Source organism: Notechis scutatus, chromosome 13, assembly GCF_049901735.1.
Source record: "Notechis scutatus isolate UNSWTSFEM ecotype Mainland chromosome 13, rNotScu1.2, whole genome shotgun sequence".
In the NCBI taxonomy this organism is placed as follows: Eukaryota; Metazoa; Chordata; class Lepidosauria; order Squamata; family Elapidae; genus Notechis; species Notechis scutatus.
Genome location: NC_142021.1, coordinates 9482544 through 9509350, shown reverse-complemented (window position 1 = coordinate 9509350; position 26807 = coordinate 9482544). Strand labels below are relative to the sequence as shown.

The window sequence follows — 26807 nt, the reverse complement described above, 5'->3', positions numbered from 1 at the left end:
CTGTAATGAAGATTTTTCAAAAGCTAAAAGTTTTGAAGAATTTTTCTTTCTTAAAAAAAAAAAAAGAAGGCACGGTAACGTGTTGGCAGGTGTATTTTAGGAAAACGCAAATAAACTTAAACACATCATTTAAGTTGAGATCGGGATAGGAAACTTTTCTGTGACAGCTAGCATTCCCCCCCCCCCCAAATAAATGTCAAATCTTGCACGTTCATGTTAAAAAATCATATGGCCCCTTCACCCCGTGTCTCTTCAATTACTGTCCCCCCCAAAGCAGAGCCTCGGAGACATAAAGAGGTTTCCGCCTAACTGGATCTGAGGATTAAATTAGTTTTTTAAAAAAAAAAAATTGGAAGGGACATCTGACAACCTTCATACGTGCCACTGTTAGCCTCCAAACAGAGGGAAGTTCAGTAGGAAAATCAACGCTTTGGTGTGTTTTTTTTCCCCCCAACAATCCGTCTTTAGGGAAGGTGCGATTTCACTGGGAAAGCACGCCCTTACCCTGCAAAAACTCTCTGCTTGGCTCCTCGGATGAAAGAGACAATGCAAATGATGGAGGGGCGAGACTTCTGTTCCAAGCTCTTCTCCGTCCCTGGGCTAGAGAGAGAGAGAGAGATGTTAAGACCTTGGCTAAGGGGAATTCCTCCTTAGCGGCACAGAGAGGCTTTAGATGGCTTTTGACAGGATAATGCTCCTCTGAAAATGGCTTCAGGTGTACTGTGAGGGTTTGACAGCCCTTCCACGTCTCCACGGCAAATTTTTCAAGCTCCAGGCTCCATCACGATAAACCCATTTATATTATTTTGATGACTTCTTCCCCCGTTAACCAAAGTTCCTTGACCCGAGAGCTGTCAGGTCAGAGCTGTGGGAAGGGAGAGAGGGCAGGCAGAATGTCCAGTGAGGCCGAATTTGTACACTCTTGGCTTCACTAAGTAGAGCTGGGCAGGACCTGAAGGTAGCCTGATTGGTAAGCGAGAGGGTGAAGGATCTTCTCCCAGGTGTATCTTCAGGTTTCCGAGGAGCTGAGCATTACTCTGATCTGTGAATCAGCCCCTGCAGTGTATAGCCCATTCTATAAACATTGATCTAGGCTAAGAAACCAGTGCTGTTTTGGTTACGACTACTTTTGTTGTAAAGCTATAGTAAAGAATCTGGCAAGGCTAAAAACGATAGTCCCGATTTACACCACACGCAGGTGAGGCCGTGCTTGGAATCCTGCATCCAGTTCTGGTCACCACGATGTAAAAAAAAAGATGTTGAGACTGTAGAAAGAATGCAGAGAAGAGCAACCAGGAGGATTAGGGGACTGGAGGCTCAAGCGTAATAGTCGTGGGCAACCTAGGTATCAAAGAGAAGGATTGGGGGATGAGATAACTCTCTTCCAGTACTCGAGGGGCTGTCACAAAGAATAGAGGATTGACTTATTCTCTGAAGCACCAAAGTAGAACAAGAAGTATCAGGTGGAAAGAGAAAACCAACCTAGAAATAAAGATAAATTTTTTGACAGGGAGAACAATTAATTAGTGGAACGACTTGCCTCCTGAATTTGTGGGCGCTCTATCACTGGAGGCTTTGAAGAAGAGACAGGACATTTGACTAAGGATGGTATAAGGCAGCGGTAGATAACCTTTTTGGGCTCATGTGCCCCAAATTGTGCGTGAGCGTGCAGCACCCAGAAGGCAATGCGCGTGACCCTACCTGCACATGTGCGTGCGATCCGCCGCCCCTTACTTATACTGCACATCTCCCAGCTGATTTTCGGCCCATTTGAGGCCCAATTTTTTGGCCTCCCAGAGGCTCGAGGGAAGCCTCCGCAGCCTTTGAAGGCGAAAAACAGGCCTGTTTCGTCACTGCCGGTATTTCCAGAGATACAGGAAGTGATGAAACGGGCCTGTTTTTCGGGCTGCAAAGGCTCCCCTCGAGCCTCTGGGAAGCCGAAAAAGGCCTCAAATGGGCCGAAAATCAGCTGGGAGGTGCACACCTGCACAGTACAGGTAAGTTTGGCTAGGGCTCATGTGCCCGCACAAACGGCTCTGCTTATTGCATGTGTGCTCACCTGTGGTACACGTGCAATAGGTTCGCCATCATAAAGTTTCCTACCTGGAGGAGTGGGTTGGACTAGACGACCTCTAAAGTCTCTTCCAGCCCTGTGATTCTTCTCCCCGGTCTATCTTAATGTGAACTAGAGAGCTTGCCTGAGATGCTTGCTCAGATTACAGTTCTGTCCCAGACTCAAATGTCTTTCCTCTGACTCTTTTCTTGGTCGCACTTTTTCCTTCTGTCCTTCAAGCCCATTCGCTGGGCTCTCTACAAATTTTCTAAGGATGAACGTGTGTGTGTGTGTGTGTGTGTTTTCATGGAAATGTTTCGCTGTAAATCTGCTGGGCTGCAGCTCTGAATTAGAGGCTGATGGAGAATGGCTCAAGCCACAGAAATAATACCAATCAGGTTTTGTTCTGTACCTTTGTGTGTTAAAACAGGGGTGTCGTCCCCCCCAATCCCCGGGCCAAGACCCCACTATCAGGCTGTGGCCTGTTCAAAACCGGACCGCGGAAGGGATGGGCAAGCGTGCCCGTGTAAAGTTCCACTTGCACAAGTAGAGCTGTGCGTGCACCTATGTGCCTGCCACACACACACACATACACACTGCCAGGCCAGGCCAGACCGCCAAGCTGTAAAGGTCAGGGACCCCTAGAGTAAAACCCACACATTTCTTTGCTAGAATATTAAGATTCCAATTATTGTTCCTTTTGTAGTAGAAGAAAAAGAAAAACACAGATTAACTCCTAACCCAGTTCTTTGTCCTTAATAGTTTTCTAGTCTCACCTTTCCCATCGCCTGATAACCCATAGGAAAGCTGTTTTAGCTAATTTGTACCTTCGGGTCACCTTTTGTTCGTCCGAGTTCAGATCCTGACCTCATGAAATTTCCCACAAGGTCTCCAAATCCTGGGTTAAACAGTGACCCAGAGAAAAGGTCAGCAGTGCAGTACGTTAGCGGCCGGGCAAAGTCGATCTTGAAGGGCTTCCGCGATGCTTTTAATGGAGGTGTTTTCTAATTTCACAGTGTAACATGTCCTTCAAGACCGGATCGGCTCCAAACCATTACATAGAGAGAGGCATCTGGGTTTTTATTTCCTTAGCAGAAGCATGGAGTTTGGCCTGCTTATTGCCTTCTGTGTTTTCTTTCCAACTTGCCAATCTAATCTTCAACCTCTGGCCCTGCTTCGCTTAACCTTCTCACCCTGCCGCAGTCATCCATGTATGTCACACCTAAGACCCATTATAATTGCAGCTGGAGTCCATACGAATTCTTTCTGGTTTGTGTTTTAATTTTCTGCAAAAGTACAGCATTGCAGATTGGAAGGGAGGAGGAAGAAATACAATTAGACAGCAAGTGAACCAATGGTTTTATAGTAAGGGTTTTACAGCTGAGATCCTCAACCTGGAAAGTCCCAATTATATATATATATATATATATATATATATATATATATATATATATATATATATATATATATATATATATATATATATATATAATGTGTGTGTGTGTGTGTGTTTTCTTAAGTTTTCATGGTACTTACATGTATGGTATTCGGCTTGGTTCGGGTATTTTCCCACGTCGTAGTTGTTCTTTTAAAGTTGTAGCAATATATTTAATTATATATATATATATGTGTGGATCTTTGGTTATTCGGGTTTTCTCCGCGTAAGATTCAAAGTAGATGCCTAGATACTTTGAATCTTACGCGGAGAAAACCCGAATAACCAAAGATCCCACATACAAGAACCTCAGAAAACAAATATATATATATATTTTTAAAAAAAAACTCCCCAAAAATGAGTCTTAAGGGGATCATGTATCTCTGCGTGCTTTGTTCTGCTTTGGATAGATGAAATAGATAGGACAAATTGCATGCCTGTGTTTCATTTAAAGGCTAAATTTTATTTGGCATGAATTGCTTTTCCGGGTGTATTTCCTAAGAGATTACGTGCTAAGCCACCTACTCTGTTTACCCAGCTAATGATCTGTATGTAGTAATTAGTAAGAGAAGGCATCATTAAAGGATTTAGTGTGTAAGAGGACTTGATTGGCATAAGCAAACTTCGCGTGTTTATGGTCTCCATTCAAAGAGTCAGTAATGTTAATTCTCAAAATGTGTTTTTTTTTAATTCCTTGATGAGAGACACAAAAATAAGACTTCAAAACCAGTTCTTTTCTGTCGGGCAGAGACTTTCGTATGCTGCTCCTTAAGAATGGGAAATGATTAGCAACCTGAATGAATATATATGTATGTATATATAGGGCTTACAGGGCTTTTAGTTCCTCTTTGTGCAAGTTGCTTTTGGGTGGTTTGCTTGTGCATAGGATGTTAGTAACTTGGTGTCTTATTCTATCAGCTTCACCAAGTTACTAAGATACCAAGACACCAAGTTACTAACATCCTATGCACAAGCAAACCACCCAAAAGCAACTTGCACAAAGAGGAACTAAAAGCCGTGCAAGCCCTAAGGATCAACAGCATACTTCCAGCAGATAAAGGTAATGCCACAGTAGTAATGGATAGTAAAGACTACGAAACAAAATTGACAGACCTATTCCAAGACTCCACATACAAACCCATAAACACAGACCCAACCACATATCTGGAAAAAATAACCAAGAAGAAAATTATAACCAGCCACATGAGCAAAGAGATCCAACAGACGATCGTCCCAAGAGAAAAATCTTCCAGATGCCCCAAACTATACGGCCTCCCAAAAATACACAAAGAAGGCATACCTCTCAGACCCATAGTCAGCTCCAGAGGAGCACCACTACAAAACCTAGCTAAACACTTAGCAAAGCAGCTACAGCCCCATGCTGAAGCAGCAGCTTCACATGTACAAAACTCATACCACCTCTTGGAAATGATCAAAGATCTACACGTGGAACAAGAAGATCTGCTTGTAAGTTTCGACGTGGTTTCACTATTCACTCAAGTCCCGATAAAAGAAACTCTTGAAATCATCAAAAATAAATACCAACCAGCTAAACACCTCATGGAACTAGCAGAACACTGCTTAACCAACACATATTTCATATACAAAGGACAAAGATACAAGCAAATTGAAGGAGCCCCTATGGGATCACCACTGTCACCCGTTATTGCAAACCTGTTCATGGAAGAATTCGAATCCAGAGCCCTAGCTAATGCCACCCTCAAACCCAAACTATGGTTAAGATACATCGATGACACATTTGTCATTTGGCCCCATGGAAAAGAAAACCTAAACAATTTCCTAACACACCTAAATAGCACACACCCCAAAATCAAATTCACCATGGAAACGGAAACAAACAAACAAACAACTACCATTCCTAGATGTACTAATCTACAGAAAAAACAGATGGCACACTAGGACACACCATATACCAGAAGAAAACACACACCAACCGCTACCTCAATGCCCAATCCCACCACCACCCAGCACAAATAAACTCCGTGGCCAAAACACTAATCGCCAGAACCAAACGCCTGGCAGACAAGACACACATAAAGACTGAACTATGCACCCTGACTAAAGTACTGACAGCCAACGGCTTCCACAAAAGCATAATCACTGGCTTGATCCACAAAAACACACTGAGACATAATGGAGACCTAGAAGATAAACAGACCTATGGAACAGCTGTCCTGCCCTACATAAGAGGTACTACGGACAAAATCAGTAAGATATTACACAGGCATCACATCAAGACTGCCTTCAAAACAGACAGAAAAATAGCAGCCATCCTAAGAAACCCCAAAGATAAAATTGACCTGGAAAACCAAGGCATATATGAAGTCCCCTGTGCATCATGCCCAGCCACATACATTGGACAGACCAATAGAAGAATAAGTACCCGCCTGGATGAACACAAAAATGCAGTAAAAAAGCTGGAACACACTTACTCACTAGTCCAACACATGAAAGCCACAGGTCATAGCATCAACTTCAGTGGCACCAAAACCCTAGCCACTATAGAAAACCCCAGCTACAGAATTATCAGAGAAGCCATAGAGATTGAAAAAAGACCTGAAAGCATGAATAGAAGAGATGACTCCACCAGACTGTCAATTATTGGAAACCTGCACTCACAAACAAAAAAAATCTCCACACTACAAGCCAGGCAAACACCTGGGCACAAACAGATTCCCCCCTGATACCTCCAGCTCAAACACACCCCAACCAGGCACCCAGATGAAACCTAGCTTCCTAATAAATGATAGCCGTCCGTTTACTCGCAGCCAAGCCGCACTAAAAGCCTCCAATACAGGAAACACAATGTTGCCAGGCAATCAAGACAAAAAAAAAAGCTACAAAACAGACAGAAGATATTAGAAACACCAATCAAGCAGAACACAGCAAACTCCAAGACCAATAAACACAGACCAAGACTCCCAACCAATCAGGATGAAGAAAAAAACATTCTGGCACAGCAGTAGGCTAGCACCAAATTTAAAACAGAAACGGCTGTGAAAGTCTGACTCACAGACGAACACAATACAGAAGCCTGATGATGGCAGATGAGATTCTGCCGAAACGTTGCTACAACTTGAAAAGCACAACTATAATGACGTGGGAAAATACCCGAACAAAGCTGAATACCATGTATGTATGTATATATATGTATATTTATATGTATGTATGGATATGGATATGTATATGTATGTATGTATGTGTATATATATATATATGTATGTATGTATATGTATATATGTATGTGTATATGTATATGTATGTATTTGTTTTCTTAAGTTTTCGCGGGTACTTACATGTATGGTATTCAGCTTTGTTCGAGTATTTTCCCACGTCATTATAGTTGTGCTTTTAAAGTTGTAGCAACGTTTCGGCAGAATCTCATCTGCCATCATCAGGCTTCTGTATTGTGTTTGTCAGACGAACACAATACAGAAGCCTGATGATGGCAGATGAGATTCCTACCAGCATCCATCTGTATTCACCTGGCTAGCGTCCTGTCAGTGTGTGAGAGAGAGTTGAGGGCTGTTTGGAACCTGAAAGAGTATTTGCTGTGTGAGCAAGGAGACAGCAAGGAGCCTGGGCATGGCTTAGCTCAACTGTTCTGGACTAAAGCTGCTTGGTGCTCTGAAACTGAAACTCCTCTCCTCTGCTTGTGTTTTGCATTGGAAAGAGATTTTTCAGAAAGAAATCTGAGGGGAGGGGGAGTAGAACTCCTTAGCATCAGAGCATGTTAATAATAATATAGAAAATATTAATGTTTTCATGGTCATTTAAAGAAAAAAAAGTTCTTAGTGAGCACCTAAAAGCCAAGAGGAACATAGGGGCCAAATTTCAAGTTTGTAGGCTTTACGGTTCTGGAGATTTTGTGATGATGAGTGAGTGATATTTCACTTTATCTATCTATCTATCTATCTATCTATCTATCTATCTATCTATCTATCTATCTATCTATCTATCTATCTATCTATCTATCTATCTATCTATCTATCTATCTATCTATCTATCTATCTATCAATATAAGCTCCCTATGAATGGCAGTAACCTTTCCCCATTTAGCACAGTTATTTTTTAAAATAGTCAAATCTGCATCTGGAAAAATGCACGTGACATTTACAAGTATTCAAAGCTAATGCCATTTAGTGGAGGTTTTTTTTTTAGGAATTTTAGTCATTGCTATGCAAATCTTAGAAGCCACCGCTAAGGGTCTCTGATATTAAGCAGCTTCAAAAAAAAAAATCACTCACTTTCCTTTCCAAACTCTGACAAGTTCTAAGCACTTATCATCGGTGGAAAGGCTGGGCTGAGGCCAGGTTCCTTTCCTAAAGGAGGGCCTTTTTGTTGTCCTGCTTGCTGCACAAAATAAAATGGACCCTCTTGGCTAACATCAGTTCTGATATGATTTGTTTTGCATCTGGAGAGCACTTAATAATCTGCGTCCTGCCTTTTTAAGCACTTAAAGACAGAATTATTTTGTTTGGGATTTTAAAAACAGTAATTCGGGGGTGGGGGGAAAGTGAGTGGATAAAGCATCTTCGGGGAACTGACAACCACTCCCCCGTGCTGCATGTCTTTCTTTCTTTCTTTCTTTCTTTCTTTCTTTCTTTCTTTCTTTCTTTCTTTCTTTCTTTCTTTCTTTCTTTCTTTCTTTCTTTTTCTCTTTCATTCTTCTTTCTTTTCTTTCTTTTTGTGTCTTTGTGTCTTTCGTTCTCTTTCTTTTTATTCCCTTCCTTTCTCTCTTTCTACTTCCTTCTGTCTTTCTATTTCTTTTTTCTTTCATTTCTTTGTTTGTCTTTCTGTCTTTCTTTCATTCTCTTTCCTTTTATTCCCTTCCTTCCTCCCTTCCTTCCTCTCTCTTTCTACTTCCTTCTGTCGTTCTTTCTATTTCTTTTTTCTTTCCTTCTTTCTCTTTCATTTTTCCCCTTCCTCTTTCTTTCTTTCTTTCTTTCTTTCTTTCTTTCTTTCTTTCTTTCTTTCTTTCTTTCTTTCTTTCTTTTTTTCTTTCTTTCTTTTCTTTCTTTTTGTGTCTTTTTGTCTTTCTTTCATTCTCTTTCTTTTTATTCCCTTCTTTCCTTCCTTTCTTTCTCTCTTTCTACTTCTTTCTGTCTTTCTCTTTCTTTCTTTCCTTCTTTCCATCTTTCTTTCTTTCTTTCTTTCTTTCTTTCTTTCTTTCTTTCTTTCTTTCTTTCTTCTTTCTTTCTTTCTTTCTTTCTTTCTTTCTTTCTTTCTAACAGTATTCAGGTTGTAACAAACCCACATTTTTTTCCCTTTTATATGGATTTGCCAGAATTTGTACTCCTCTTTGATAATCCTGTGGCATGCCCCTATCAAGAAACCTAAAGATCCTCAAAATCCTTCCAGGGTGAATTTAATTTTCCCCTGTCGCCCATTCAGGTCCCGCTCAAGATCACCAAGAAGACGGGCACACACACCCGAAAGGCATCGGGAAGAAAGGAGTGTCCCGACTGCCTATCGTGTGAGCAACAGCCCAGGCATCAGCAGACGACGCACCCGTTCCAGGTACACAATTGTGTTTGCAGCACACCTGTGTTACTCCAGAATGAGAACACTGAGGTTTTCTTGATTACATGGCTTTGTCCGGCTCTTCACATCAAGTTTCTCCGTTTGCTTTTAAAACATAAGTTAGTCCTCATTTAACGACCACAGTTGGGGCCGGCAGCACGGCTATTAAGTGAACCGATCACAAAGTGAAACCACACTGTATTATCTCCTCCATTCTTTTGGTTTACAGACCTGTGATAAATGCAAGGGTCAGCTGCAAAGTTACTTTTTCATCACTGTCACCACTGCAAATGGTTGTTAAAGGAGGCATTCAATAAACAAGGACGTGTTTTTTAACAAAGGAGGCCAGACATTCTTCAGGATGCTTTCTCCATCAATTTTACTAAAGAGGCTAGAAAAAAAAAAACCTGTTATCTTCCTTCCGTAGGTTTTATGGTCGATTCGCTGACCCCTTTTCATTTACAGATGAGCAATGAAATTAGGTTGCGGCATTGAGACCCCGATTCGAAAGGGCATAAACCCGAGAGATTCATTATCATCATTATTATTATTATTATTATTATTATTATTATTATTAACATCCTTTCAGTAGATGCTTCTGGGCACGGATCCCAATTTGTTAATAATTGCAAATATAAACTGGCCAGAAAGCAAAAGGGACAATGCTCGTAGACTCAGCCACGAAATCCAGGAGAATGATATATAGAAAGTCGCAGGAGCGAGGTTGGGCGCCTTTCAGCATCTTTATGGCTCGAATTATTCTCTGATTTAGGAGGCTTTGGTTAGGAGGAATGCAAACAGCCCTGATTGAGAAGGAAGCTGCCCAAGGAGGGTGAGGTTTATGAGGGTGCAAGGCAGTTCCATCCATCTCCATTGCACGAGGTTTTAAAATATGCGGTGTGTGGCTTTCCCTGTGCATGCATGCCGTCCTTACATCCTACCTTCTCTACGGAGAAATGCACACCCGTTTACATCCATCCTCATAAAAGGGTGGCGAGATACGTGCTGGAGATCTTAACGCCTCTCCTTCCAAGGTGGGCATACTCTCAGCCACAAGTTAGAAGTACAGGTTACAACAGTTTATACAGAATATAGAATAACAGAGTTGGAAGGGACCTTGGAGGTCTTCTAGTCCAACCCCCTGCTCAGGCATTCAGACAAATGGTTGTCCGGTTTCTTCTTTTTTTAAAAAAAAAAAACAGTATTGGAGCACCCACAGCTTCTGAAGGCAAGCTCTTCCACTGATTAATTGTTCTCACTGTCAGGAAATTTCTCCTTGGTTCTAGGTTAGATCTCTCTCATTTAGTGACCATTCAAAGTTACAACTTCACTGAAAAAAAAGGGACTTCGTTTTTCACACTTAATGACCGTTGCAGCATCCAACATGGTCAGAATCCAGACGCTTGGCCACCGCTTCGTATTTATGACGGTTGCAGTACCCCAGGGTTAGGTGTTCCCCTGTTACGCCCTTTGGACACGCGAAGTGAATTCCATTTTACGACCATGTTCCTAACTTAACAAGTGTAGGGATTCACTTTTACAGCGGTGGCAAGAAAGCTCATAACATGGGGTGAAATTCACTGAACAATTGTCTTGCTTAGCAACGGTAGTGTTGGGCTCAGTTGAGGTTGTAAGTCGAGGATTATCTGTGCTGGTCTTATTTGCGTGTGCCTCGTTCTCCGTCTGCCTTTTTTCCAATGCACATTTAAATTTGGTTTTACATTTTGTAAGCCGCCTCGAGTCGCCATGGGCGAATAGGCGGCAGTATAAATCAAATAAATAAATAAATAAAGCACCAGCCAGGGAAATGCACCCCTTAAGTCTACCTGTTCAATGGCCCAAGAATTGGGGATTCTTCATTAAGAGGGCCAGATTTCTCCTCTCATTGATTTGGCCCCTGAGGGAATCCACACCTGCCCCCAGGAAGAACCTTCAATCTCAAGTAGAGCATCAACTCAACATCATTGTCTCTAGGATAGCCATCCTTGTGTTGTAGCTTAGCAACCGAATCAGATGAGGAGGAGGAGGAAGCGTTGGAGTCAGGGTCAGCATCAAGGCAACCTGAGAGCTCCAAGGGGGAAGAGGAAATGGAGCTGGAAGAGAGGGGGCCGGAGCCTGGGCCGTCCCTCAGCCCTCAGATGGAGAGTCAACAGTCCCCAGGTCTGAAGGTGGCTGATGAGGAAGAGGAGGAACAGCTGGGTCCAGTGCCTGATGCACGGATGCACAGAAGGCAGAGGAGAGGAGAGCAGTGGAAATCTATGGGCCGGTCCTTGGAATGGAAGAGCCACCGCTGCTAGCGAGACTCCACCCTAGCTCTGGGGATAAAAGGCAGGGGGTGGAGAGGAATAGGTTTGGCAAACAACTATTCATCTCCCTGCATTGAGAGAGAATTTTTTTGCCGGGGCTGCTGGTGCTGCTAATAAAGAAACCTTTGCATTAACTTCAGAGGGTTTGTGGTGTTTGGGGAACTGGATCAGAACATGGGGATTCTTAATTAATTAAGAGGTCCAGATTTCTCCTCGCATTGGTTTGGCCCCCGGGGGAATCCACACCTTCCCCCAAGAAGAGCCTTTAATCTCAGGTAGGGCATCAACTCAACATCGGTGTCTCTAGGATAGCCACCCTTGCAAGCTCGAAACATTCTTTGCCGGCCCGTAAATTCTGCGCTTGCGACTTTAAAACGGGATGACCGTTAACAGCACATTGGGCTTTTGGGTATTTGATGTGAGAAGAGTCCTGACTTGAGCGAGGATGATATATTGGCTGATTTCTATTTATCAAGACTCAGTACAAGGCTCATTCGGTGCAGCCCAGTCAGAGCTGCCTTTGTTTGCAGAGGGCAGGGAGGTCCTGCCGTAAATTAAGCCGGGCTGAATTTCTCTCTCTCTCCCCCTCCCCCCCTTTTCTCCATCCCTATGATGAAAACTAATGAATCTTTCACAATAACCCCAACAGATGCATGCATCGATCTGAGCGCTTCACGTCCGCCCTGGTTTGGGGTTAGAAGCAGAGCCATTCTTCCTTTTCATTCAATCTTTTTTTCCTACTTAAAATTGGTTTCCATAATTATTCATTTATCCAGTATGTATCCCATCTTCATTCTTTTGAAAGTGGTGTAGCTATAGCAATAGCCCTTAGACTTATATACCGTGTCACAGTGCTTTACAGAGCCAGCCTCTTGCCCCCAACAATCTGGGTCTTCATTTTACCCACCTCGGAGGGAAGGCTGAGTCAACCTTGAGCCAGTGAGAATCAAACTGCTGGCAGTTGGCACAATTATCCTGCAATGCTGCATTCTAATCACTTCATCATCTTCACTATAGCCACCATCCAGAAGACAATTTGAGATGGGACATACATTAGTTGATGCTCATCATTCTCCAATGCCCAAAGAGATGGGGAGAACGAAACCTGGTTCTTCTGAATTCAAACCACAAGCTTGCTCGTTGAGCTACAATGTCAGCCCATATCTCTTCCAACATTTGAGATGGACATTAGTTGGTGCTCATCATTCTCCGATGTCCAAAGAGATGAGGGAATGAAACGTGGTTCTTCTGAATTCAAACCAGAAGCTCTCTCGTTGAGCTACAGTGTGAGCCCATAGCTGTGCCAACATTTGAGATGGACATTAGTTGGTGCTCATCATTCTCCGATGCCCAAAGAGATGAGGGAATGAAACGTGGTTCTTCTGAATTCAAACCAGAAGCTCGCTCGTTGAGCTACAGTGTGAGCCCATAGCTGTGCCAACATCACTTAAAGTATGAAGTTGAAGGACATCAAGCATGGTAGACCTGTAAAAGCTTTCCCAGAGCAAACTACTAAGAGGCATATTCTTTGCTAGAGAAAAAAGAAACTGGATTGAGTCAGATAAGAAGCATCACCTACTCTTTCCTCTGAAATAATGCTTTTTCCTCCTCCTTCAGCCAGCATCTACTTTCTCCCCTCCTTATATCTCAAGGCAGAGACTGGAGATTAAGGAGTAAGGTTTGCAGCTGATAACAGAATTGGACATTGTTTGATTGGGGGGAAATGTTCCCAGCCACAAAGCCTGGTGTTATCTCAACAGCTCAGCAGAATGCCAAGTTTTTAGCTGATCCCCTTGTTTCATTTCTGTAATGAGATAGCTTTTCTGTAAAACATCTCCCTTTTAACAACAGCCATTTTCAGTTGCCATGGCTGGTTGGGCTACCTGGTCAAATCAGCCTCACGCAAGCTGGGAAGAAAAGAAGAAAAGCTGTTTTTACGGGGCAGCTTCCACTGTAGGGCAGGGATCCCCAACCTTACGCCGCGCCCGGTTCCGACATCAGCTGGCGCGCGCGGCCCGCCCGGCGTCACTGGGCGCCGCCATCTTTTATGACGAAAAGCGCTTCGGTGAGCTTTAAAAGATTAAAAGCTCACCGAAAAAGGGCGCCGCCATCTTTTATGACGAAACAGCCCGGTGAGCTTTCCAAAAAAATGGCGGCAAAGCGGCCCGGTAAGGCTTGTTCCGGTTGCCGTACCGGTCCGCGGACTGGCGTGGGACCCTCATATTAAGTACCGGCTACATATTGGTGAGCTTTAAAAGATTATCTCTGAAGAAGGGCAGTGCGTTGGTTGCAGGCTCTCAGCATAGATTAGATGTACAATGGGGTCCTTTGTGCTCTCTGAATTTAGTGGTTTTCTTGCAGACATTTCATCACCCAAACTAAGTAACATCATCATTGCTAGCACTGATTTGGGTTAGGTTTAAGGACTCCTCATTTCAATTCTGAGCTACAAATATCCTCCTTTATTGGAGGAGGTTATGGCCAGACAGTAAGAGGAATATCTTGATTGTACGAGTGTTGGCTAACCCAACTAAGTAATTCTGGGGATTAAGAGCCATTGGTTAAAAAAGAACTGGAGAATTAAATGACAGGAAACAAGGATTGTAAAATAGACTGGACAACCATTTGACCGGGGTAGTATAAAGTCTCCTGCATTGAGCAGAAGGTTGGACTAGAAGACCTTCAAAGTCCATTCCAACCCTATTCTATTCTATTCTTATTCCTATTCCTATTCTGTTCTACTCTACTGTATTCGGATAGAATAATAGGTAAGGTAAATTTCCTGACAATGAAAATAATTAATCAGTGGAATAGCTTGCCTCCTACAGTTGTAGGTACTCCATCGCAGGAGGTTTTCAAGAATAAGAGTAGAGAAGCATTTGACTGGGATGGTAAAGTCTCCTGCCTTCAGTAGGGGGTCGGACTAGAAGACCTCCAAGGTCCCTTCCAGCCCTATGATTCTATATTCTAAAGTGGTAACGTCTCCTTTGCTAGAGAACTTCAGACAGAGGTTGGATGCTCATCTATCTGAAGTGCTCTAGAAAATCAAATAATATTGGGCACGAATAACCAGTTAAGTTCCAGTGAATTTGATGTATTGATCACACAAGAATCTAGTCAAGTAATGATCAGTGCCAACTTAGCTCCAGATAAGGGTGAATGGAATTCAAATGGGGTTGGACTTCTTAGACCATTTGTGGCAACATACTGATTCCAGGCTGATTCCTCTCTTGACTCCAACCCCAGGCTCTTTCCTCTCTTCCTACCAATACAAATCAGGGATAGATTATGTAATCCAGGGGTGTCAAACACAAGGCCCGTGGGCCGGATCAGGGCCGCGATGTGGTCGGATCCAGCCCACAGGGCCATCCTGACAAAATGGAAGGGCCGGCCCACATCGCTTCGGCCTGGTCTAGCCAATGCGAAGAGGAAACATGCCAGCCATTTGGGGAGTGGCATCAAGCTGGCCACACCCACCCAGTTGGCCATATTCAACCAGTCAGCCACGACCAACCATCGCCGCCACCCCGCCAGGTCAAGCACAGCCCTAAATCGCCCTCAATGAAATTGAGTTTGACACCCCTGGTGTAATCCCTGACATCCTTTCCTGCTGCGTGATTTTTGTGACTCTCCCTGAGAGAGAAGTGTGGTAGTTCTCCGTTTACAACTGTCAGCTCTGGAAGTCATATTAGCACCAGACGCTTCCACCCTGCCACTTTCTTGAGCCTGGGAAAATGGGAGGGGGGAGAATTTCTTGGATTGTACGTATGTATGGTTGGTTGGTTTCCCCTTTTCCTCTGTTGCAATTGCATGTTTTACACCAGGGGTGTCAAATTCAAGGCCCAGGAGATGAATCCGGCCCTCGGGGTGCTTAGATCAGGCCCACAGGGCCAGCCTGGAAACAGCAAAGAACAGCAAGCATTTTGTTTTGATAGCCCTCTGCCAGCAAAAACAGAGCTCCCCCCAGCTCCATTTTCACTGGCAGGTGGCTATCAAAACAAAAGGAGGAATGTTTCCCTTATTGCATTTGAGCCTGCAAGAAGGGACAGGAAAGGAGAAAGGGAAAGAGGAAAGGCAAAGAAAAAGAAGGGAAGATGGGAAGGGAGCAAGGAAGGAAAGAGGGGAAGGAAGAAGAAAGGAGAATGAAGGAAAAAGAAGGGAAGGGAAGGGAAGGGAAGGAAGGGAAGGAAGGAAGGAAGGAAGGAAGAAGGAAGGAAGGAAGGAAGGAAGGAAGGAAGGAAGGAAGGAAGGAAGGGTTATAATGAGAATGTGGGTAGGTCTTGGGGAAGTCGTGCCTTAGCACTTGGCCACCACAGGTGCCCCCGACACAAGTCCTGTGCCAAGCCCACCCTTGCCACACCCCGGCCCTCCGAGATCAAACACAATCCTGATGCAGCCCTCAATGAAGTCAAGTTCAACACCCCTGGTTTAGTCTAACAGGACTGTTCTGTGTGTTCCTGTTTCCCTTTTCAGAAGCCCGCACGAAAAGAAGAAGAGGCGGTCGCACTGTCACGTCAAGTCCAAAGCGAGGTCCCACTCACCTTCCGTCTCGCCGGGGAAACAACCCGCCCATAAGAATTCCAGTCACTCGGCCAGCATCTCTCCCGTGGAGAGTCGAGGATCCAGCCAAGAGCGTTCTGGGTAATGAGCCCCCAAGAGCCCCCATTCCGGCTGAGCATATAAATAATCCAAACCGGGAAAGTAAATAATGGTAAAAGGAGTGGGTGGCCCGGGGGCGGTGTTGCTGATTCTCTGCCTCAAAAAATAAAAATAAAATCCAAGCTCGGTTCCCTTTCTTCTCCAAACCTTTTTTGGGGGGGGGGGCGACACAGGAGCAGGCATTGAGCATGTTGGAATTGCAAATGCTCCAGCATCACAACAACACGCTGCAGTTGTTTAACCTGGTTACCTGTTTGACTGCCCTTCTGCATCGTGAAAAATCAAAGAGGAGTCGAACAAGGTTGCATAGATCGCTCCGTGCAACTCTGCGGAGGGGTTAGGCTGGTGGCGTTGAAGTGCGAGGCAAACAGGCTGTTGTTGTTTTTTTTCCCAATGCTCTCCTGTTCAGAAAAGAGAAAAGAAAACCCAGCTGACCTCCAGTTAAATACCAACATCTTATGTGTGATGCTTCTACTTGCAAAGGGAGGGAGGTAAAGAGAGGGAGGGAGGGAGATAGATAGATACAGACAGACAGACATGTATGGATAGAAAGGTTGGATGGATGGAGATGGGAGATAAATAGACAGACAGACATGTATGGGTAGAAGGGATGGATGGATGGATGGATGGATGGATGGAGATGGGAGATAAATAGACAGACATGTATGGATAGAAAGGTTGGATGGATGGAGATGGGAGATAAATAGACAGACAGACATGTATGGGTAGAAGGGATGGATGGATGGAGATGGGAGATAAATAGACAGACAGACGTGTATGGGTAGAAGGGATGGATGGATGGAGATGGGAGATAAATAGACAGACGTATGGATAGAAAGGTTGGATGGATGGAGATGGGAGATAAATAGAAGGATGGATGGATGGATGGATGGATGGATGGATGGATGGATGGATGGATGGATGGATGGAGATGGGAGATAAATAGACAGACATGTATGGATAGAAAGGTTGGATGGATGGAGATGGGAGATAAAAGACAGACAGACATGTATGGGTAGAAGGATGGATGGATGGATGGATGGATGGATGGATGGATGGAGATGGGAGATAAATAGACAGGCATGTATGGATAGAAAGGGATGGATGGATGGATGGATAGTGGGTGGGTGAAAATAGACTAAACCAGATTAAAGAGACTGACTGAGAGGGAGATGTAGGTAGGGAGATGGATGGATGGATAGATAGATGTTTTCTTACCCCTGAACAGCCTCTACTATCTCCACTCCAATTTTTTGGATTGTAGATAATAATTTGATATTCGACTGTGGCAAGATTCATTTTCAGGAGCAACAAGGTTCCATCTCCACCAATTTGAGTTGGAGAAGGGATCGATCACAGGTATCAGTAGGGAAGCATCACAATACCTTTCAGCTGTTTCAGTTGTGGGGGGCAGAATGAATTAAAAACAGTCAGGATGGTTGGTCCTTTGGAGGATATTTACCTTGCAAGGTTAATAATTGATAAATTATGGAAATATTTCCTTTAAAAAAAACAAAAACCACTGGGTATCAGGAAAAGATTTGGATTGTGTAGTTTAAAGACCCTGCCAGAAGGAGCAAATGTGATAGAAGAAGAGCCTCAGGGTAAATCTGAATTTCTCTCTCTGTCTTAGCGACCCTGCCTAAGCACATTGCATCAGCAGAGTGAGAGGAAAACCCCCCAGAGCAGCTCAAATCTCTCCTAGGCAGAGTTTGTGGGAGCTATTGGCTACTCTTCCCGCGTCCAAGAATCCATTCAGTGTCTCCCCACCCACCTTTGTCCCTAGTTGGGAAAGAAAGTTCCAGCCGTACCCGAGACGTCAAAACCCGCAGGGAGATTGTCAAATCTCTGGATTGCATTGCAATCTCTCTGAAGTTAGGCAAAGGCCTCTGACATCTCAAATCCATTTGAAGGTTCTCCTGGCTCCCCGTGGCATCCCGATTTCCCCTTTGAAGGTTTATTGCCTGGCTGGGTTTTTCATTTTATTCTCTTGCGTTTTCGTGAGAACCCGAGGAACGTTGGGGGGAGTGTCTTTTTTTTCTTCTTCTTCTTTTATTCTTTTTCTCCTTTATTTTGGGAGACATTCAAGGGAATTGTTTCTCTGCCTCCTCCCCCCAAAAAAAAAAAAAATCAGCATGGCTTCGTGTGAGAAAAACTGGTCATCGGCAAATGTTGCAGAAGCAGCTTAATTTTAATTATTAATTATATGGGAATATTTGTGGAGAAGCTGCTAGTTAAGGATGCACCACTGATGAGATTTTTGCAGGGTGGGGAGGTCCGTGCTTTGTAGACATGCTTCGTTCCTTTTGATTTATATATTTTTTTTCCCACTGATCTTACAAGTTGTTTAAGAGGCAGACTTAATCGCAGTCATTTCCTGAAAAAAGGCAGGATGGAAAAACCCACCTTCCAGTCCTTTCACTCCACCGTTCTTCTGGTTTTTTATGTTTAATTGCAGTCGCTAGACTTAAGTCAGGTATGCTGTTAATTACCTGTCAGTTGATTGTGTGTTGTTTTTTTTCTTTACTTCTCAAATTTTTAGGGGAGTGCCTCTGGAAAAAGAAGGCCAGATCTCTTCTGCCATTGTGTCGTCCGTTCAGAGTAAAATCACTCAGGTAAAGCGTGTTCTGGATTTTCCAAGGCTTCGCAGTTACCACAGTTCGGGCTTTGAACATTGCAAAGGAGATGCCTAAAATTGGATCGCTGCGTGTTTGTGCTTTGTGAGAGGAGGGAGTTTCTTTCTGTTGTCTCTTGGTGCCAGTGTTTGTGATTGAACAAGCAGTACTCCGCTGGTGCCAATGTTTGTGATTGAACAAGCAGTACTCCGCTCACAACCACAACAGAAATTCTGTTGCTAAAGCAAGGCCATTGTTAAATGAATCATGGCTAGGTTTACGCCCAGATTTTACTGAAGAAATATAGAGGAATTTTCTGAGCTGGAAAAAAAATCATTATGAATATAATAAAGGTAGGATGTGAATAAATTAAAAATTTAAAAAGTGGTTAGGAATGAGTGGGTTTAGCCCCACCCGCCCAAACTGGTCCCAGATCCATCTTTTTCTCCAATTTTTTTACAGATAGAAACTTTTTTCTGTTCCCAACAATGAGAAACTTTTAATCTCTTTTCTTTTGGGTCCTTGCAAGATAGAGAGAGAGAAAGAGAAAAGATCCGTCATCTGTGGAGAGTCTCTATCATCCAGTTATGGTTGTCTCAAAGTTGCTTTTTCCAAAAGACAACTAGACACTCTGGGGTTTTTTTCCTTGAAAACGTTTTGCTTCTCATCCAAGAAGCTTCTTCACTTCTAGAAAAAAAAAACCACAAGAAAGTCCTGTTGCCTTTTGGGAAAAGTCCCTTTGAGTCTTGGATCCATCTGTCTCCCTTTCTTGACTCATTGTGATTGGCATTTGGGTACTTTTTAATCTAGTCCATTCCAAAGCCCACAACGCCCTGCCTTTTTGGTAACATTTTTTTCTCATTAAAGTTATCAAGTGCTTTAAAGGTAATTATCTTAATGCTGTTAGGTACAGCAGTAGAAAAACAAGGACACTGAAAAACTGTGATAAGATTCGTTTACAGATTTGGATATAATAACAGTGTTTATAGGTTTTTGTTTCTTGGTTGGTCAAAGGATTGGAAAATAGCTTAAATAGGCACATTTTTCCTTCAGCACACTAAGCACAGTGCATATAAAAACCCCTTTCCTGTGTTCAGTTTTCCTTCACACAACCTGGTTAAAAAAAACACACACAATAATTTTAACAATCACCCCGTTCAGCTTCGCTTTCCTAAAAAAAAAAACAAAGCAACCCATTGTCTTGGGTTTACTGCAAATTTAATTTGACTTGGTAGGATTACCTCGAAACGAGCTTTGGAGTTTCTCTTAATATGTTAATTTCCAGGCATTGCAATGGATGCATTTTAATAACTTGCACCATTTTTCCTAAGCGAGATCACAGAATGAATGTTCCCTTTCCTCTCTGAAAGAAGGGATTTTTGGTACTTCACATGACTGAATCGATTGGAAATGTGGGTTTTTGTCGAAAGTGGCTGCTTATTTTCGAAAGGGTGAGATATAAACCAGCTGCCGAGCTTTGTAAAGGGAGTCTTGACTTCAGACCTTGGAGAATGACCCCCAGTTAAAAGATTCCCTTTTTCACTCTTGAGAAAAAGAAATGCAAAATAGGCTTTGATTTCTTTCCTTGTTTAGAAAACTTTGCCCAAGAAATGGCCTGTTCTGATATCCTTTTCTGCCTTTCAAAATGTTGTATAATTTTTAGTGACAGCCGTGGTTAAAATCTTGGATATCCTCCGGTTGGCTAAATTTGCTAGAGTGGCCTTACAGAAGCCAGCAATTTTGCAGCGTAGACAATGCCAAGGAAATATTTCCATGCATCCTGAAACCAGCCATTTGAATTTTCTTGCTTCCTTTTAGTTGCAAAAGCTGGATTGCTCAGCAGCAAAAACAACAACAACAAACCCCTTCACATAATTTGCTGAACCGCATTTCTCTGTACAATGTAGAGATTTGGGCAAATCATGTCTTGATACACAATGCTGGTTAACTGCTTTGCACGGTTATTTACAAAATGGCAGAACCCTTGGAGGTCATCTAGTCCTAACCCCCTGCTTGAGTGGGAGACCCTAGACTTATTTCAGACAAGTGGTCTGTCCAATTTCTTTTTAAAAACCTGCAGTGTTGAAGCACCCACAATGTCTGGAGGGAAGTCGTTCCACTGATTAATTTTTCTCACTGGCCAGGAAATTCCTCCTGCGTTCTAGGTTGCTTCTCTCCTTGATTGGTTGCTTCTTGTCCTTCCTTCAGGTGCTTTGGTTGACTCCCTCTTCTTTATGGCAGGCCCTCAAATATTGGAACACTGCTATCATGTCACCCCAGTCCTTCTTTTCATTAAACTAGATATAGCTCAGTTCCAGCCATCGTTCTTTGTATGTTTTTATAAATAATGTTTACGGTATTTATTATAATCAGCTTTCTGCTATCCTAATATTTCTTTCTGGATTAAAGAAAACACACTTCTCATTCCCAATTTTTTTAAGATAGCACCGTGAGATTCAAGGATATAGGCGCCCTGCAATGCAGAACCTTAAGAACAGTGCATTGGCAGATTTGATGGAATTGTTCTGATCTGACAAAGTTGTTCCCCTTTGGGGCAGCGTCTCTGAAGCCACCGCTCGCCCCTGGTCTGATCTTTTCAGGAGTTGCCTTAAAAAAAAAGACAGCTTTTGAGAAATGTCAAGCCATCCCAAGCAATTGGATGAGACGGCTAACCAAACTTCCCTTACCTAAAATATTTCTCTTTTTTTTTTCTTTTGCCTGCTGGTTATCCTTGAGAGAATTTGTAAGCAGGCTGGGAGTTACTTATATATCCTTTTTACACTTTCTCTATTGAGATGGATTTGAGGAGTCCTTGGTCCTCTTGTATCTTACAGACATTTCATTACCGAATCAAGGAACATCATCAGTGCTAGAAGAAAGTGGGGTTTGCTCCCTGTCGATGGGAGTAGTTGGTGGTTCCTTAATTAAGCTGTTGTTTACTGAGTTCCTTCATTGAAGGCATTGTATTGAGGTACAAACAGAGAGCAAACCCTACTCCCTTCTAGCACTGATGATGTCCCCTAGTTGGGAAAGAAATGTCTGCAAGAAAACCACCAAGCTCAGAGAGTACCAAGGACCCCACGGTCATCCTCCTCTCTGCATACCTCACTCTCTCCTAGCACTGATAATGTTACCTAGTTGGGTAATGAAATGTCTAAAAGAAAACCGCCAAGCTCAGATAGCACCAAGGACCCCACAGTCCTCTTCCTTCTCCTCCACTCTGCAAACCCCACTCCCTTCTAGCACTGATGATGTCCCCTAGTTAGGTAAGGAAATGTCTGCAAGAAAACCACCAAGTACAGAGAGCACCAAGGAGCCCACAGTTCAACCCTGAGCTACAGATATTCCCTTTCTTCGGCGAGGTGGGATTTTTGGGTTTGGGTGGTAAGGAAATACACATGCTGTTGAAGAGGTCCTCGGCAGATAGTTAGTTTGGTTATTTGCTGCTGTCTGACTTTGCTTTATGCTTCCTTTGTGTGCAGGATCTTATGGCCAAGGTGAGGGCGATGCTTGCAGCTTCTAAAAATATTTCAACCAGTGCCTCTTGAGACGGAAAGATGGAAGCTCTAGAAGGAACAGAAAGTCCTCGTTAGCTGCAGGGGAAAAGAGTCTTCTTGCAACAGTGCTGAGTTGCAAAACTTCCTTTGCAGGAAAAAGCAGCTGTGGGAAGAGGGAGCCTTTGTAAATTATGTTCTGATTGGTTTCTCAGTAAGAATTTTACAACAAGCGGTGCCTGTATATTTGTAAATACGACATTCCGGAGAGTGTTACACAAATAAATATGCAGAGAAATCCTTTTTATTAGCTAAAGCCTTTCTGGAGATTGGTTGGTTATTGTTTTAGGGTTTTGTTTTGTTTTTACTCCTTTTCTTTGTTTCAGATGACCTTATCCTCGCTTTTCAATCAGGGTCCTCTAAAGTAGTGGGTATAAATTGAATTTAGCAGAACAAAGCGAGGAAATGCTAATAAAAGCAGCGGGCAAAAGGAGGGAAAAAATTAGGCCGAAGGACTGGCATTTATTGAGCTGTATAGATTTTGCTTGGAGAGAATAATGCAAAAGGGGCAAAGGGAGCAGATTTCTAATATTCTTCAGGCTATAATTGGGAGCTGACTTGCAGGGTTTTATGGCCCCCAGTCAGAAAAAAAAGCTAGTTATTTAGTTGGTGACAACCATTCCAAGATTTGGAATAAGACTTCTTAATACCTTGCTGGAAGAACAACTCTGGATCCTTCAGATAACCAGAGTTCTGCCTATAAAGGTAAACCTCAATTTATTTGACTTTATCAAAAAATAGGAGACAACATTTTTTGTAGCCATGAGTTAGCAGACTGTCTCTCTCTTTCACACACACACACACACACACACACACATTTATTTGGACTTCTAATTAAAAATATATTGGGAGCTTGGCGGATATAATAATAATCCACTTGTTGAAGCAATACTTGTTGAAAATGCAAGGACAAACATACCATAGAAGACTTCCATTTTGCTGCCAAATTTTCGTGGGGCAATTCTAAAAGGATCCAGGACGCTCCATCCCAAATCCACCACTCCAGAATTGGGGCTAGGCTGCTGGTCTGAAAGTCTAGAAACACCACAGCTGGAACTCTTGTGAAATTACTCTTGGGAAGAAGGGAGTCATGCGTAATCCATTTTGAAATTAGTCATAAAGGAGTAAAATTAGTATAATAAAATCTCAGCCAGCTTTAGGCATTGGGAGGGTACGGGTGATTTAATGTGAGCCGTTTCCAAGTTTGTTTTAATTTGTGGAGCCTCTTTAATTTAACAGTAAATGAATTCACTGACCTATTTTTCCTTGACACATTATTATTTTTACAATCACTTTACTAAACACAAAACCATTGCTGTTCGTTCTTAACTTTAGAGAACACTAGAAAAAGCCACAATCTGTTGGGTCATCATTTCAGATATAACTTCCTTACCTAAAGCGATAAAACAGAATGACCCTAGGAAGGAAAAAGGAAGGGGATTTGATTTCCTGCTGGCTTCCTCTTTGTGTGTGGGAAATCACGTCGGAGATCATAATCACATGGGGGTGCAAAAAAATTTGCAGAATTTTGCCAACGCAACCGGTCTGAAGATCCTTTCAATTTCAATCCCACGGGAGTCATGGATCCCAGATTTTGGACACATTTTTTTAAAAAAGTTAAGCTATTTGATTCAAAAATTATTGTCCTGCATTGCACTGTTTTATCCAGAAACAGAAACGGGTTGCAAACAGAAAAGCAGGGGAGTTTTAATAGTTTATAGATGTTGCCTTGCCTTAATAAATGGCGACTGGTAAACCGCAATTATGCACTGAATCTTGCCAATTTCCCATAATTATAGTTTGTACGAATGGAGCACAATACCTTTTTTAAAAAACCCAAAGGAATCAAAAGGGTTTTAAGTGGCAGCTCTGAACAAGAGCCAGATTAAAATGTTGAATATGACTTGTTTCCACCTTTAAAAGTTTTATAAGATAGCGCATGACAAAAGCCTTTTGATTTTACAGACTTTTATTTTTTAAAATCTGGAGACTTTGAGGTTAAAAAGTATTATTAAGAACTTCCAGAAAATCCTCAGTTTAAAAGGTTCAAGCATTTTACTTTAAAACTTGGCCATTCAGGCAAGCATGAATTCTTGTGATTTCAGGGTTATATCCATTGTCATTTTCTTAGCAACGATGCCGAAAAATTTGCCATTGTTAGATCTCGCCTGCAATTGAAGCATTTTCAAGTGGTCTTGTGGGTCTGTATGGAGGAATTCCAGCCCTTTTTGTGTCTTGAGATCATCTGTCAGTCTTTGGATGGACTGCTCAAGAAGTTGGGCAATTGCAGTGCATTTTTGCAATTTACAATGCAAGGTGGAAATTAAGCTCTCCTCAGAGAATTTTCATTTTGATAGTAAACTCTTGCCAAAATAAAACGTGGATATATTGAAGGGATCATCAAGAAAATTTGGTGACCCTGAACGTTAATATCCTAGAGTCAAAAAAAGCAATTGGAGCTTTTCAAGTATGGTTTTACCTTCACAGATGTGTTCACAGATTAAATCGGAGTTGGAAGAGACCTTGTAGGTCATCTAGTCTAACCCCCTGCCTAAGCAGGAGACCATACACCATTTCTGACAAATGGCAGCCCAATCTCTTCTTGAAAGCCTCCAGTGATGAAGCTCTCACAGCTTCCGAAGGCAAATTCTGTTCCATTGATAGATTGTTCTTGAAAATTTCTCATTTCCAGGTTGACTTTCTCCTTGTCCATTATTCCTTGGCTGGCCTTCGGGTGCCTTGGAAAATAGCTTCAAAAAATAAGAATCTTGTTGACAAAGGCACTGATTATGTCACCTGGCTTGGTAATGAAACGTCTGCAAGAAAACGATCAATCTCGGAGATCTTTTAAGGGGTGTTTTTTTTTTCAAATTGTTTTCCCAAGGAGCAATTTCTTTTGTCTCCTCTCGTCCTACGCAATGCATCGCAGTTTGAATGCGCTCAGAGATGCTGTTAATGCTGTTTTCTCTCTAAAATGTGTTCCCTATTTAAAAGGGGGGAGAACTACACTATTTCTGTTTGTTCCCTGACTTTCTTTGCTTCCCCCCATATTGTACTTGAGCGGCTTCATAATTGCCTCAGGTTGCATTATGAAAAAACCCGTTTTTGGCTTGTTTTGGGAAGGGATTTTCCTAGCCTCGGATAATAAGGCCTTGTTTATCGCAGAGTGAAATGCAAAATGTTTTTTGTATTACTTTTTAAAGAAAAAAGGCACAGAAATACATTCTGCTCAGTCTTTATGGGGGTGATCACTGCACAAAAAGTCACAGGAGACAAACTCAATCTTTAGTTCCTTATTTGATTTATCCTTAAAATTCAAGTATTTCCACTAAGTTCTTACGTTTGGGATGCTGCAACAGTGGTCGATTCCAGACATGATGGATATGATGATGTCCAGTCGTCGTTCTGACCCAAACCTTGTTCCAAGGAAACAAACACCAAGCGGAGGTAACAGAAAAACCTTTTAATGATTCTTTACGAATTCCGTTCCTTCACGGTTAAAACGCTGTTTCAAACTAATTGTCTCTGATAAGAACGAGCCTTGCCAAGGTTGTGCAAGGCTGCCAAGAACACGAGATAAAGTTGCCAAGAAATATTTCAAACACAAAAGAGTTTTTCAAACACCAACCAAGATAATCTGAGCATCCACAAGGCTTGAGTGCTAAAACTTCTTTGCTTCCTGCAAAGAACTCCGGTTTCTCAGCTGGCTTTTATTTCTTAAGGGAGGAGCCATTACCTTGCAGCCTTACTCCCGAGTCGCCTGTACTGCTGCAGCTGCTCTTCAAGCAGCCCTGGGTGCAGGCTCCTTGGGGACTTCTTCATCACTGCTGCCAGCTTCCACAATCTCCAAAGGCAGCATTCCACTCCCTGATGGTCTTGGCCCCATCCCTGAATCTCACACAGGCAACAACTTGTTATGTGGGCGTGGCTTAGTTGATGGGCATGGCTTGGTGGTCATGTGACGGCTGGGCATGGTCAACTCAACATCACATCGAGGCACGCATCTCCTCGCCTGGCCTCATGACTGGGGATGCTGCAACGGTCGTAAGTGAAAAACAGTCATGTCCCTTTTTTCAGTGCCATTGTAACTTTGAATGGTCACTCCACACAAGCAAAGTACCGGCAAAGGAGGAAAAAAAACTCCAGAGAAGTTCCTCAGACAGGAAGTCTAGTCCTGCCAAGAATGTAATAAGGGTTAACGGAGAGGCAGTTTCTGTAAGCAACACCAGAATGTTTTCTTCCTGCCTTCCTTACAGGATTAGTTCAGTAATTTCTTCTAACAACCGGTTCTCTGAACTGCTTAGAATGTTAACAACCGGTTCTAGCAAATAGGTGTGAACCTGTAGAATCCCACCCCTGCTGTAAGGGCCTGCCTCTTCTCTCTTGTTCAAGAAAGCAGAACTCTTGAAACAATTAGCATTTCAAAAGGAGCCTTTTATTGAAGGAAAGTGATAGCAATGCAGAGGAAGCAGAATCTGAGGATTCCCGCGCATATCCGTTAGGTTAAAGCAGTTAGAAACCCCTCTCCTCAGTCTGGAGTTGAATAAGCCAATCCACAGGTGTGGTTGTTTTGAGAACCAGAGTGTGATGATCCGGGACATGGAGCAGAAGCAACACAGCCAGAGAACAGGTTTAACTCTC

The 26807-nt window shown here is 42.8% G+C and overlaps 1 protein-coding gene across 7 annotated transcripts in view; it reads left to right on the top strand.

The window, feature by feature from the left end:
• Positions 1-22422, top strand: part of SFSWAP (splicing factor SWAP) — a 96230-nt gene extending 73808 nt beyond the window's left edge. For all 7 annotated transcript variants that reach the window (XM_087942957.1, XM_087942953.1, XM_087942952.1 and 4 more), the window contains 4 exons: positions 8904-9029; positions 15812-15979; positions 18540-18612; positions 22095-22422. In XM_087942957.1, the coding sequence (XP_087799083.1) occupies positions 8904-9029; positions 15812-15979; positions 18540-18612; positions 22095-22160 (433 nt within the window). In that variant the 3' untranslated portion in view covers positions 22161-22422. The remainder of the gene's footprint in view (positions 1-8903; positions 9030-15811; positions 15980-18539; positions 18613-22094) is intronic.
• The last annotated feature ends 4385 nt before the right edge of the window (positions 22423-26807 follow it).